This window comes from Erpetoichthys calabaricus, chromosome 10 (genome assembly GCF_900747795.2).
Source record: "Erpetoichthys calabaricus chromosome 10, fErpCal1.3, whole genome shotgun sequence".
Lineage (NCBI taxonomy): Eukaryota > Metazoa > Chordata > Cladistia > Polypteriformes > Polypteridae > Erpetoichthys > Erpetoichthys calabaricus.
This window is the reverse complement of record NC_041403.2, coordinates 86144242-86158888: the sequence shown is the minus strand read 5'-3', so window position 1 is coordinate 86158888 and position 14647 is coordinate 86144242. Positions and strand designations below refer to the sequence as shown.

General features: G+C 36.1%; 1 protein-coding gene across 1 annotated transcript in view; it reads left to right on the top strand.

Moving 5' to 3' along the window:
• The first annotated feature begins 304 nt into the window (after nucleotides 1–304).
• prkacba (protein kinase, cAMP-dependent, catalytic, beta a) overlaps nucleotides 305–14647 on the top strand; it is a 143300-nt gene continuing 128957 nt past the window's right edge. Inside the window, exon 1 of the mRNA XM_028811556.2 lies at nucleotides 305–596. Coding sequence (XP_028667389.1) covers nucleotides 551–596 — 46 coding nt within the window. The 5' untranslated portion in view covers nucleotides 305–550. The remainder of the gene's footprint in view (nucleotides 597–14647) is intronic.

The window sequence follows — 14647 nt, the reverse complement described above, 5'->3', positions numbered from 1 at the left end:
AGAACGATCGCTGATACTCAAGCCTAGCTGACTAATGTCTCATTTAAGTCAGATACCTCCACAACTGCCTATTATTTGCGTGTTTATATTTTAGCCCGAGACCCTTGTGGACGGGAAGTATTTATTTATTCTCTTTAATTCATTCAAACGTGCATATCCACTAGCTATCGCCACCGTCGCCGTGTGTGCAGCCCTTTTTGACTTCGCGGGCAGGTGTCGCTGTATTTCCTTCGCATGACCTCGCGTCATTTCCGGTGTGTGAACTGAGCGTGTTTTTTTTTTTTTTTTTTTTTTTTTGGTGGTTAGGAATCAACAGTGGAGGTTAAGAGAGGGGGGGCAGAAAGTGTGTCTGCATGTCAGCGAGACTGAGTCAAGAGGCCCCCTGACCACAGAAGCACAGTTTAAGAAGAAGCAGGGAGGCCGCCCCGATCGGCACAGACACACAGACATAAGTCACGGGGCAAAGAGAACACGGGAAAGCAACGGGGATTCCTAGCAGTAGCGCTACAGCTATCTCCGCACTCCGGGCCATTGGCGTGTCTTCCTGACGATGGGAAACGCTGCTGCTGCCAAGAAAGGCAACGAGCTGGAGAGCGGTAAGTGAAGCAGAGAAATGCTATGGTGGAAGGCGGGGAGTACCGACAGGGCATGTCCGGGCTGGGATGGGCATCGGCAGGGTTGGGTTCATTCATTACAGCTGTACTCAAAAATCGCAAGTTGACCCCAGCGTGCAGGGTGACACAAAAAAAAAAAGAACTGTGTGTGTTGGTTGGGGGGGGGGGGGGATGCGAGTGTTTCTATTTTTGCAAGACTGCGATGCTGACACAAACCACATCTGAAGCAAAGCACAGCTCATGTCGTATGTTAATCGGTGGCTCTAAAATTGAGCGATTTTGTGACACTGCTACAGCTGTATACTTTCCTAAAATGCTATAGAGGAAGTACCCGCCTCTCCTGCTTCTGAAGTGCAGTTCATTGTATCCGCGATGAACTCCCCAAACACATGTAATGCGATGCGCGGTGAAACGTGCTTGGCAGATCGGATTAAAGAGGAGGCTTCAGCGTGTGCCTCTATACCCCCGACCCCACTGAGCTCTAACCTTTCGTTGGCTGAACACGCGGAGAGCTCAAGTATTATGGGACATGGGCCGCAGTCAACTTTACCTTGCGATAAACCTCACTGACCTTACTGGTTGGCGATCAGATACATAGTTGCTGGCGACTGAAGAGGGTGTGTGTAGGGGGACAGGCCTGTTGTTTTGACTACAGCCCAGGGTCCCCGCTGACAAGCGTACTTGATCCGCACAGAGGCCCCTGTAGATTATGGAATGGTCTTTTAGCTGCTGTTATTATTTATTTATTTAAAGTACGCTGTCGTTTAGGTTGTCACATTGATCTGTGTGTTTTTAGTTTGTTTTGTGTTCACATGTGGGATGCGTTAAAAGCAGCAATTCTAAGAATAGGGGTGGCCCAGAATTACTGCAGACTAAACATGCCACCGTGCTGATTATATGATTCTGAAGCAGAGTGCTCTCCTCACGGACCGAAAGGTATACTTTTTCAACCATTCCCACCCCGTGCAGAGTTAGGATGGGTGTGAGACTGAAGTACATGGAAAAGGAGCAAGTTAGAGCAACTTGTGTTGGGAGTGACACATACATCTCGTTAATCAAATTGTGAATCTCCGTCTATCAGTCTAGTCTTTAAATAAGATGGTAAGCCTACAACATCCACCTCAGTGTGCTTCTGGACTTGAGTGCTTTATGAGTCTGGATGTTCATGCCAGGCTATATTCTCATGCGCTCATAAAATCATTTTTGATGGGGAAAGACACAATAAAAGGAAACTGTTGATTGCCTGGATGAATAAGGCCTCCCTTGACTTTGTGTAGCGTGAGCCTTTCCTCTGTTCAACTCTACTGCAGCACTTTTTTCTGATTGTTTTGCTTGTATTCATCATTGTCATTGCCACTCTGCCTATTGCGTGTCTGTGTGTTAAGAAACACTGAACATATGCATTTTGAGTGGAAATTTGTACCCTGTTGTGCTTTGTGCAGGTTTTGAGTATACTATTCAAATAGTTTGTATTCGTTATATTCTAAATATTTGTTACTGTTGTAAGGATATTCAGAGTCAACCTTTGAATCAGTCCTTGCACTAATCTCTAAGGCCAGTGCTACACAACACAACTTTCAGTTTGAGAGCCTGTCAAAATCGATGACTTCAGTTGTGGATCTTGTCACCTTGAGAATGCCAAATTGTACAACTATGAATAACGAGGAATGACGGATTAAACTTTTCATCACAATTTTTTAAATTTCCAAAGTATCTCAAGCTCGACCCATTTTGACAGTAGATCGATGTGCTGTCTGACAGTACAGTGCCAGTGGCGTTACAAATGTTTTCCAGTTATGGTGCGTTCAGCCACTGACTCAGCCAATCTTTGTGATTTTTCCATTCTGTTGAGGTCAAACAAATACAAAACATCAGATAGTCAAGACTTCCTTCAGTTGTGTTTTCAAAAACTCGTGTTTTTCTTCTTTTCTTGAGTCTGCATTATATGCATTATGCTTCCAACTATGCATTCATTTATTTGTTGTCAACTTCTCATACACACAAAAGCCCACTGCTGTGACTTATGTCTTGACATGTTCAAGACCACTATCATAACCTAGGACTGGTGGCTACAGGCACACGCTATAACTCTCCATGCTTTGCTGAGATTATATAAATGACTTCTACAACTGAAAACTGTGGGAAAAGTCATGTAGTACGAATAGGGGCCTATGGGACACAATGTCAGACTGCTGTCAGTACTGATAGAATACAGCACATGTTGAAAACAATTTAATAATCAGGACGTAAACTGTGTAAGAAAAAAAGTGTTCTACAGTCCAACTTGAGTGTAATTTGACACTGTAGTTTCTCATGTCAACTGATACCCTTAAGTCTAAAAGAATACTGATTGTAGCAATTCGTGCACTGTAGATATTTGAACATCATTAACACTACTGTGTATTAATGGTAAATAAAATTTGAAATTTGCTGTAACATATATAGTACACTATTACAACATAATTTGTAGTGCCTTTAATGTTACATGAAGCAAGTAAGTGTTTTTCTGGAGTTCTCTTTCTACATTGACTTGGAGTCCTCCCCATCCCCTTACAGTAGGGGGAAATAATCCAGGTTAAGTTTTGCCATGATTGGTGTAGGACATTGTGACACACTGGTTTAGGTACAGGACTGGGCTTTTTTGTTTGGAATTGCACTTGTACATCTATCCTTGTAGAAGTTGTTTTCTAAGATAATCTGGTTTCCATTTACACGCAAATAGTGTGTCCTTTAGGTTGGCAGTTGATTCATTTGATTATCTTGCTTTTTTCATTTCCTTTTTAAGTTAATGATAGAAATATTGGCTGAAATACACTTTTCCCTTCTTACTAGTTTAAATATTTAGCAGTTAATGCTGCAATAGTATGTGCTAGTTTTATTAATTTCTCCAACATTTTTATATATAAATACATATAATATAAATATAGTATATTTAAAAACCTGGGGAGTATTTTTCATACGTGGATTACTCATTTAGCTGGATGTAATTGTTGATGATTTGGCCTGATCCTAGATCTGTCAGTTTTTCGAAAACTCTTGCTGGATGTGTTGTCAGAGCAACACATCCAAATCCTCAAACCTGCTCGGAGCAGGTTTGTTTGATGTAAACAAGGATTAGCTCACACACTTAATCAGTGTCCGTGCGTGGAATTCATTCAGTCATGGCTTCGCCGTTCATGAATGAGCGACCAATTGATATCGGTACGCAAATTATAAGAAGAGAATTTCATATAGAGAGGGGTTTGCGCGATCGGCAAGATCCTTTATTGCTCCCGGAGGAAATTCTTTTCTAAAGATACCACTTTAGCCGAGGGGGAATATTGTACCTCAAAAATTTATTAGGACCTTATATTCGAAGTCAAACTCGGCGAAGTCGGCTCTCACAACCACACAGACAGTATGCATTGCTTTGAGGTTTCTTGCAAGCTGCACTTTTTTATATACTGTAGGTGATGCGGAAAATTTATCTAAAAGTGCAGTTTGCCAGGCAATTCGTAAAGTCTGTTTGGCTCTGAAATATTTCCTTTGGGTTTTAATAGTGTTTCCTGGACACCAGCGTGTGCAGACAAAAGTGGCGTTTCATGCCATTGCAGGTAGGTAATACACAGGTAAAACACCCACAGTTCCATAAAGAATCTCACAATACCTAGGGTTTCCAAATGTGATTGGGGCACATGGGACTGATCACAGTGGAGTTTGATCAAAAATTATTTGGAAAATGTACCTGTCCTCCTGATGAATAATCAGACACAGTGTCTTCATCAAATATTCGACCTTCGTCAACATCTCGTTGGTCAGACACAGGTTCTAGGGATATGACATTCCCTGCAACTGACCCAACAAAAAAGAGGGCTATATGGAACATACCTATGGCACACATTGAGGACAAATATATGCAATGACCATCCTTTACCTGAAATGAAGTGAGTACTGCATCCTGCCACTGATTCTGAGGAGGAGCTTCCCCGTGGAATGCCCTCAGAAACAGGGCGATGGTCATTTTGCTGGAGAGCCAAAACTTCTGCAGGGGTTAGGTCTGTACCGCGTGGACCTCCACCTGTTTTTTGCTTGTGTGCCTTCTTATTAGCTTTAAAATTAATGTTCTTTACATTATATATGATTTTTTTATGTCAACAATTCTTTAAATAGTTATATACCAATATTTACCAGTTTGAAGTATTTTCTTGTACTTCACTTTAACCTGTTCCAATGTTCTCCTTGTGCTCACGTTTGATCTGGAGTTATGACATATTAAATAATAATGAATCTGACAAATAGGAAATGAAACGCTGCTTTCAGTAAGTACAATGCACACGCGTTTAATTTGTCAGCCACTTTTTGCCAGCCGTCTTTTCTGGTTTTGCTGCTTTTGCAGTGTTACCCATTGTGCATATTAAAACTTGAAATTCTTCATGTCCTTGGAATAAAAGGTCTTGCTCCGCTTGTGTGGAAAAAAAATGCGCCCATTCTTTCGTCATTTTGTTACAGCCTATCAAAAACTTGCTGATCAGGTTTTCTAGACTCAATATATATGGGCTTTTCAATCAGCGCGGGTGCGCGCATTCATCTTGGATGATTAGATCCAGCTAGACTAATCTACCACACGGCTGCATTTGAAAAACCGACTTATCCTGAATGAGTTTCATCGGCATTAACTCATCCAAGATGAGGCATCTGATCTCGGATGATTTAAGCAACGTACGGAAAATACCCCTCAGTAAAACTAACCCTGTTTATTGAAGCTTGATTTGGCCTTTGTTTTGTACAGAGTTATGAGATTTTTAAGGTAAGAAAGACAGATATTTGAAAGTTAAGGTAGTTATACATTTCTCACTAATCATGGCACTGGAAAGTGGTGACATGTTGCATGTTGATTAGTACGTGCAAGTAGGAATTCAACTGCACTTTGTACTGTACATGTGATAGTAATAAACCCATAAACCTATAAATAATCTGATGGAATTTATTCTTCATATCTTCATGACAGCTGTTTTTATAGTTGCTATGTGTTAACAGTATTGGTTACAAAATTGCTAATTCATTTATAGCTGATAATTAACCACCAGTTCAAATACAACCCTTTTCTGATAGTTGAATGTGTTATGACCTCACTGTAATTCTTTTTGGCTTCTTTCTTTGCCATTCTTGTTTGTAACTTAAGAAAAATAACAAGGGCAGTCTGTAAAATATGTAGGCTATATATGATAGCTTTCGGCAAATCATTTTTGAGGTGATATTAAGGTTTTGATTCTCTATTTGTATGGTTCAGCTTACTATCTTCTGTTTCTTACACAGTTGCTAGTTTAATACTTTTAGTGCTAAGCAGTAATTTTAAAATATCATTACAAGTGTTTTAAAGCAGGTCACATGAAGTTGCAAAATTGCTCATTATGTCGGACAAAAATAATGCTTTCTGGGAAAGTGTATGATCAACATCTTACTTAATGTCAGTTTTTATTTATTCTTTCTTAAAAAAAAAAAAAAAAAAAAGCAAACTGATAAAAATATGCAAACAGCCTACAAAATCCATGGAAGTCCTAACAAACCTGATAGTAACACGCATTCATTTTTTTTGCTTTTAAAACAAGCTAGTCATTGTTACTGCGAACTGTGCAAATGTATGTTTTCAATCACATTTGCTTAGAAACTCTAACAAGATTCTTAACCCATATAGCCAGCACCAAATAATTTAGATTTTTTTTTTCAAAGTAAACAATAGAATGGATACTCCTAGGTTTATTTTGACATTTGGAAGAAAATTATTGTTTTAATTAGGTCATGTCAGTTTAGGCTAACTTTGCGTTCCTATACCAGAAATTGACATTGAGTGGGCTGCAGGTAGCTTTCTTTTGGTCAGAGGGTAGAATACCATATTTAATGTTTCAGAGGGAGACTCTTCAGTAGATGTTTGGTAGCTATGATATTGTCTTGCACCTGTTTCTACATGGAAGGTTTTGTCACCAATTAGTTGAAGTGAACTCAAGGGTTTTACTTTCTGAGAAAAAAACATTGCATTACAATGAAGAATACAAAAATGGTCAGTTTGAATTGTCAACATGACAGAAAGTTGTCTTTATCATGGCTCAAAGACATGCAACAACACAAACATGGGTAGAAACACAATAACAATCATAGATAAAAATTAACACATACTTAAGTAATAAACTAAAATGATTCCATAGAAATGAGATGAAATCCATAAATATTGTGTTGAGAAAGTGTGAGAAAGGACTTAATTAACTTACTTTTACTTTTATTTTATCTTTGTGTCATCAAGAACCTTATGTTTTGTAGTTATGCTGCCATAGCATTTTGTAATGGAAAAATAGCCGACTTAGCATTTCCAAGGTACTTCTACTGCATATTAGTTGGCTACTTTTGTATGTTGTATTGTTTTAAGTTTTAATGTTCTCTATTACTAGCCCTTTTTAATACCACACAGAGAATGTGTATTAATTTGCTTAGTTATTTGAGTGCACTTCTTCTTAGGCATACAAAATTTTCCTTTAGTAGCTGGTGAAATTGGATCAAAATACACAGGTAACAGGAACCTGGATCTGAATGATTGTTGTCAAGTAAGCTAGCTGTTTTAAATGGCACAGTGGCAGTGAAAATGAAGAGGATTGTGGACATAGAAAGGGAGGAAGCAGATAACACACAGTTAGAGAAAAAAGCAGCATTTCAAAGCTGCAGGTAATCGCTTGCTGGAAAGTTCAAATTACCATGTGTATTCTGTTCCTGTCACTGAGTTCAGCGGAAAGACAGCATGAAGTTTAGATTCTGTGTTGCTTCACTTAGGGTTTTAATCCACTTGTATCATCAATTGGACAGTTTTTTGTTTTGTTTTTTTTTTTTTAATTATAGCATCCTTTTACTGAGTACATCATCGAAATGTAATTTATCCTTCACCATTTATTTTCTTGATACAGTTAAACATTGGCCATGTCTTTGTATAGAGCATACTGCATATTTTTCACTGCTCCTACAAAAAGGTTTTCATCTTATTAGTTTGTTAGCCTTCTTAAAACTGTGCTATTCTTGAAGCCAGATGTGTATCCTTAACTATTTCTGCCTGATAAAATATAAGGAATACTCTTGGGCTTTTCTATCAATGGTGATGGTCTGATTTTTAAAAAGTCCCAGCCTCAGCCTTGAGCATAAAAGCAAAAGTTCACTAATTTTCAAAATGTGTTGTGTTTTTTTTGTTTCACTTATACCAGTTACACCTAGTGATGTGGTATTACTGCAGTTAAAGTCAGAAGTTTACATACACTTAGGGCAAATTCTTTAAAACTTACTTTATAACCCCTCTACAAATTTTATACTAACAAACTATAAATTTGGCATATCGTTTAAGACATGTACTTTGTGCATACAAAAAGTTTTTTTTTTTTCCAACAATGTTCATAAACAGATTATTTCACTTTTTATTGACTATATGACAGTTCCACAGGGTCAAAAGTTTACATACACTTTGTTAACTGTGCCTTTAAACAACTTGGAAAATTCCATAAAATGTTGTTAAGCCTTTAGGCAATTAGCTTATGATGGCCAGTTAGCCTAGTTGGAATCAACATGTGGATGTATGTTAAGGCCTACCATCATACTTAATGGTAAAATCAAAAGAAATCTGCCTAGACCTCAGGAAAAAAAATTGTGGACCACCATAAATCTGGTTCATCCTTGGGAACAATATCCAAATGCTTGAAGGTTCCATGTTCTTCTGTGCAAACAATGACACACACGAGTAAGCACCATTGAACCACATATCTGTCATACCGCTCAGAAAGGAGATGCAATCTGTCTTTAGAGAAGAAAATACTTTGGCACAAAAAGTGCAAGTCAATACATGAACAACAGCAAAGGACCTTGTGAAGATGCTGGAGGATACAGGTAGACACGTATCTATATCGACATAACCTGAAAGGCTGCTCAGCAGACAAGATGCCACTGCTCCAAAGATGTCATAGAAAAGCCAGAGAAAGATCTTACCTTCTGGAGAAATGTCCTCCGGTGTGATGAATCCAAGATTGAGCTGTTTGGCCATAATGACCATTGTTATGTTTGGAGGAAAACAGGTGAGGCTTGCAAGGCAAGGAACACCACCCCAGTTTTCAAGCATAAGGGTGGGTTCATCATGTTGTGTGGGTGCTTTGCTGCAGGAGGGACTGGTGCACTTTACAAAATAGATAGCATCATGCGGACGGAAAATTTATGTAGATATACTGAAGCAACATCTCAAGAGCTCAACAAGGAAGTTGAAGCTATATCTTAAATGGGTCTTCCAAATGGATAATGACCCCAAGGTTACGTCCAAAGTTGTGGCAAAATGGCTTAAGGGCAACTAGGTAAGGTATTGGAGTGGTCATCAGAAAGCCCTGACCTCAATCCCATTCAAAATTTGTGGGCAAAACTGAAAAAGCATGCGCAAGCAAGGAGGCCTACAAACCTGTCACAGTTACACCAGGTCTGTCTGGAGGAAGAGGCCAAAATTCCAGCAACTTATCGTAAGAAGCTTATGTAAGTCAACCCAAAATGTCTGGCTCAAGTTGAACACTTTATAGGCAAGGCTACCAAATATGAACAAAGCGTATGTAAACTTGTGACTCACATGAATTGTGATATAGTCAATAAAAAGTGAAATACTGTGTCTGTGAACATTGTTGGGAAAATAAAAATTACTTTTGCCCTGCGCATAGTAGACGTCTTAAACAATGCCAATTTGGTAGTATAAAATCTGTTTGGGGTTATAAATTGAGTTTTAAAGAGTTCATCCCAAGTGTATGTAAACTTCTGACTTCAACTGTTTTTTACATTTGATGTACACCTTATCCATGGTAATTTATAAGATCAGTGTACTTCAGAATATTTTAGACATTTTTTTTTTTTTCATAGTTGGAGCAGTTTGCATGACTTGGTCATGGTCGTTTTAGTGAGTGAGTGGTAAGTGTAAGAATTGAACTGGCAACCCTTGAGCTTATATTTAACCAAATTATTTATTTGAACAAAATGGTGCTCTTTCATTATACTTTAGAAAGAACAAAAAGTAAAAAGTCTAAATTTAAGGAGAAAAAAAAAAAGTTAAATTTACTGGTTGACAGTTTGATATGGTTATGGAATATGTGACTAGCATCCCTCAAATATGTAATCAAAATGCTCTTAATTACTTTTAATGTCTTTTTTTTTTTTTTGTGTGTGTGTGTGTGTTTTTTTTTTTTTCTACACTAATGGTCTGACCCTGCTGTCTGGGATTGGCTCCTGTCTTGTGCCTGATCCTGCAGCTCCAGCTCCCCATGGTTCTGTAATTGGGTTCCGTAGGTCTGAAAATTGACCGGTGGAAAACATATATGCATTTTGTGTAAAACTAAATCAATATATTTTTTTAAATAGCAAAAATATTTTGCATTCTCATAAACTATTCTTAATGCTGAAGATTCAGCTGTAATATTGTATTTTAGATTAACTTTTTTTGTGTTTGTTTATATTTTTCTAGTTAGATGAACATTGAAATCATTTATGATATTTCCTTTTTATGACGTTTTTTAAGTCTGAATTGCACCTAAAGCTGTAATTGTAACAAAATAAATAACAAATAACAAAAATATACAAAATCTTATTTATATAAAAATTAGTGAAAGTGTGATTTGATGCTAAATATAGTTTATATATTAATCATACAAAGTTATTTCAAAAGCTGCATAGATTTTTTATTTTTTTTTTTAATTAATGGGTTTTTAAATAGTATTTTCTTATGAATTCTTTATTATACAGAGATTGTTAGGAAAAAAATGTAAAGAAGGTGTATTATTTCCTTAATTTTTAGGTCATCTTTTTCTCCATTTTTCACATCTTCAAATGTTTTTATTTTGTTAGTACTTTGGCTTCAGTGTTGAAGCCACATCTACTGTTTAGCAGTAAACAGTGTGAAAAAGTGTATTATTATGCATGGCATACAGAAGATCAATGGACACTTTAAAGTTCTCAATTGACATCACATTCACCTGTTTGTGTGATGACTTTGCAAAGTACTATAGAAAATTATAACTGTGGAAGAATTAATCAAGATAAGTAGCAACTCTTAATCACATTTTTGATGAATCTCTTTTAGTTCCATACTTTGGACAGAAACATTCTTAATTACCGGTATTGTGATTACAGGACTGCTGATGCTTTTTGCAGTCTGTGAATATTTTTTTCCTTTCTTATTAATTTACACTTTCCTGTATTTGAAGGCTAAAGTCTCATTCTTTAATACTTCAATGAGCACAGTTTTCTTTCAGACTAAGATATAATAATATACTCTAGCAGGAAGTCTTCATTTTATTAAAACAAAGTTTAGGAGATTAGTTTATTACATTCTAGATTAACTGTTTCATTTTTTTTATCTTTTAAGTGCAGTGAAAATGTGTCAAAGTAAACAGTAAATGAAATACACAAAAAAAAATATAGTATATTAGACTTGTTCGCTCATTACTTCCAGGAATACAGTATCCATTCTTTGGGAATGTGTGTGAACATTCCAGTCCTGTTGAAGCAGTATGTTCTGTGCTGGACAATGTAACAACTTATTGCATTCATTTGGTGATTTAGTGTTTTAAATTATTCTATTTGTGTGTAGGAATTGTAGATATAAAAACTGGTATAAGAGGGGAGCATACCTGGGTTCTATGCTGTAATTTATTCATTCTGTTTAAAAATCTTTTGGTCCAATTGGCCATTATTTTTTTTTTTTTTTTTTTTAGTAAATCATGAAAGATTTTGCTGAGGTAGCCAAAGTGACAGATTTTTGTAATTCTAGTGTGGATAACAGCACAGTTTGTTTTTCTTTTTTTACATTTTTCTTTATGTAATTAAGTACGTTTTACAAAATAAAATGTAATGAGAAAATACAATAGCAGAAAAAAATAACAAGATAACTATACTTTTACCAAACCTTACCATGCATTAGCTCCTAATAATCTGATATGTTCCCTAAATGAAATAAACACCAGGGGTCTATTTTATAAAAGTTTGCATGGATTTGAGCGTGTCAATATGCGGATGCCAAAACAAGGAAATACATACGCCAAAAAAAAAAAATCTATAAAACCTGCTGCACATTTCTATTTAATTCATCCTTTATAAATCACCAGTACCTCGTAAATGTGCATATGTGAACAAATGCCTCAAATGCTACTCTAATGCATCCATATATGGAGCATGATAATCAAACATATATTTGCAATCACAATGTGCAGAACTTAATTGACTGGTAGGGTGTTTTCCCACTTCACGCATGAAGACACTCCTGCATTTAAATGTGCTTGGCTGCGTTCTGCAATTGAGAACACAACATCATATGTGGCATTATAGAGCCTCTCCTCTGTGTTCTGGGAGACCATTTAAAGGTGTAAAGTGCCAGTGTCTGAGCAGATAACCACCATCACCTGACACATGTAACAATGTGATTGCTGTTACCATGAATAGTACAGGATATATGAAAAACTGAAAGTTCAGCTAGTTATTTTACCAATAAGCCATCCACTACGTACAGTACCGTCACATCTGTCATAGTTTGCCTCAAAACAAATTAATCATGGGTTGATCCTGGCCACTGAGCCACAATGTTTGTCAGTCTCATTTTGGCATCACAGAAGAATTGTGTGTTAATGGAATGTCACTGCTCATAGTTAACAAATCAGCTTCATTCGTGCACTTATTGATTGATAGATAGATAGATAGATAGATAGATAGATACTTTATTAATCCCAAGGGGAAATTCATATATATATATTTTTGATAGATACTGTATTAAAAAAAAAATTAAGATACTTTATTACTTTATTGGAATATGAATGCAGTAAATTGCTCAGATTACGTTCTGCAAATTGCTATTTTATGTTGTCAAAAGCAAGTTTCTTGCATGTGTACATTCACCAACTACTGGATGTATCACCTTGCCAGTCAGTTTATGGCTACCAGCACAGCAGGAATGACAGAGTGAAGATTGGCTGAGATATTCCTGACCTGTCAGCCAGTTCCCTGAGAAGTGACAACAGGAAACTGATGTAAATGGACAAATGAACAAAAAGTTCTTCAGTACAAATAGGTGTGAAATGTTAGTCACATCATTGTACATTATAATAATGGCTTGGTGATATGTACTATTCTACAAGTTTTGTATTATTATTAATAATAATAATAATATGTGAGTTGTCATTTAGTTTGTTTGGCTGCATTTCCCTACTTGTTCAAGGGTGTCACCATTTCCCAGTTTGTCTGAAATTTCACATATGCACGAGTCAGAGTTGCCATAAATGTACAAATGTATCCAGTGAAGGTTTCTGTTATAAATCATGACATTTGCATAGGAGGTTGTGTATGCACCGTTAGAGCCTTTTTTAGTGTGCACACAAGCTTTCTTAATGAGGAGGCCACTGGATGGCATCTACCCTTTTTGAAGTTACATTGTGGTAAGGTTGAGGTTCTTCTGCCATTTCAAGCATTCTGATGAAAGGTTAAAAGTTTTTGTCTTTTTTTCAGGTTTTGTTACTTTTATTTGAATTACACATTAAGAAGACCTTTCTTTTAAATAGTTTTTGCAAGTTTATAACAAAGTGCTGCTAGAGCTCCTGTTCATGTGTTTATTACATTCTTTCTGGACTATTGTCATACTATTCTTTATGGTGCTTTGTGGGAAGTTAGGAGATGGCAGCATGTACAAGTGTAGATTTTGGAATTCTCTCCCATACTTAATTAACTCTGGTAGCACATTACTTGTATACTTTTATAACTTGATTGTCTTGTAGTTAAATTTTTAACACAGTGCAAGATTATTTAGCTGGTCTTCAAATTTTTCCACGGTTTGGCCTCTACTACATCTCAGTAGTCTTAATTAGTTACGTAAAGTAATGTGTTCCATTTCATATTATTTCTGGCCATTCCTTCAAGTATTGCACTCTGGGTGACTGAGCATTTAGTGTTGCTGGTCCAAAACCTAGAAATGGTTTGCCTTTTACAATGTAGACATTTATAACTTTAACCTTTTATTGGGTACAGCTGAAAAAGTTTTAGACAAGCTTTATTGTTGACTTAATTGTTAACTTTCATGTCTTTATTACATATATGTTATGGTATTTATACATGTGTAATTATGAAAATATGTTTGAGAGATACACACATGTATTACTATCATACTTAATCTTTTGCTTATATTGTATGTTGTTTTTTTCAGTTGTACAGTACCCTTACCTTGAAATGCGCCCTTTAATAACATGATTTATTGTTATTCTTATTTTATGTGTACAGAGAAAGCAGGCAGTTTTTGCATGAAGTTAAAATCAGGTTTCCATGTTGTAGCACTGGAAACAAAAGAAAAAAAAGTAAAACAAAGGAAACAAATGATTATTTTGGTGGATTTGTAATCATGAAAATGCAAAAGCTTTATTATCAAAATGGAACGTTAAGTATGCTCATACATTGATGGTATAGTCCTAACACAAACATATACAGTACATGAGCTGACTGCATTTTCAATCCATGTTTGAATAAATATGTATTTTTATATTGGATAGTCTGATTTCAGATTTTATACTTCACCATACAAAAATATGCTTAGTGGCTATATACTTTCTTTAAATCTTCCCATGGTAAGTAAATATAGCTTTATTTGTGTGATCATGTTCTGTTCAGGGTTGGTTTGTTTTTTGCTCCTGCACACCCTAAAAGCATAAAAAGAGTAGTGAAGGTTATACCCAATCATTTAATGTTAATTAATCTAGACTGGATAATGGCAGAGATGGAATAGTTTTAATTTATACCACTACAGGGAGCATTATACATCCAAATAATATACAAAAACCTTTGTTTTTCATTGAGCTTTATTTATTTATTTTTTTATACCACTCCAAACATCTTAATTGACGTTGTGTTGTGACAAAAGTCAAAGTAATTTTGTTTTTTAAAAAAAACACACACACACAATTTATTTTCATTCTTGTGGTATTTGCAGCAGAATTGACAAATCATTGTGTTCTTTATAATAAAACCACATA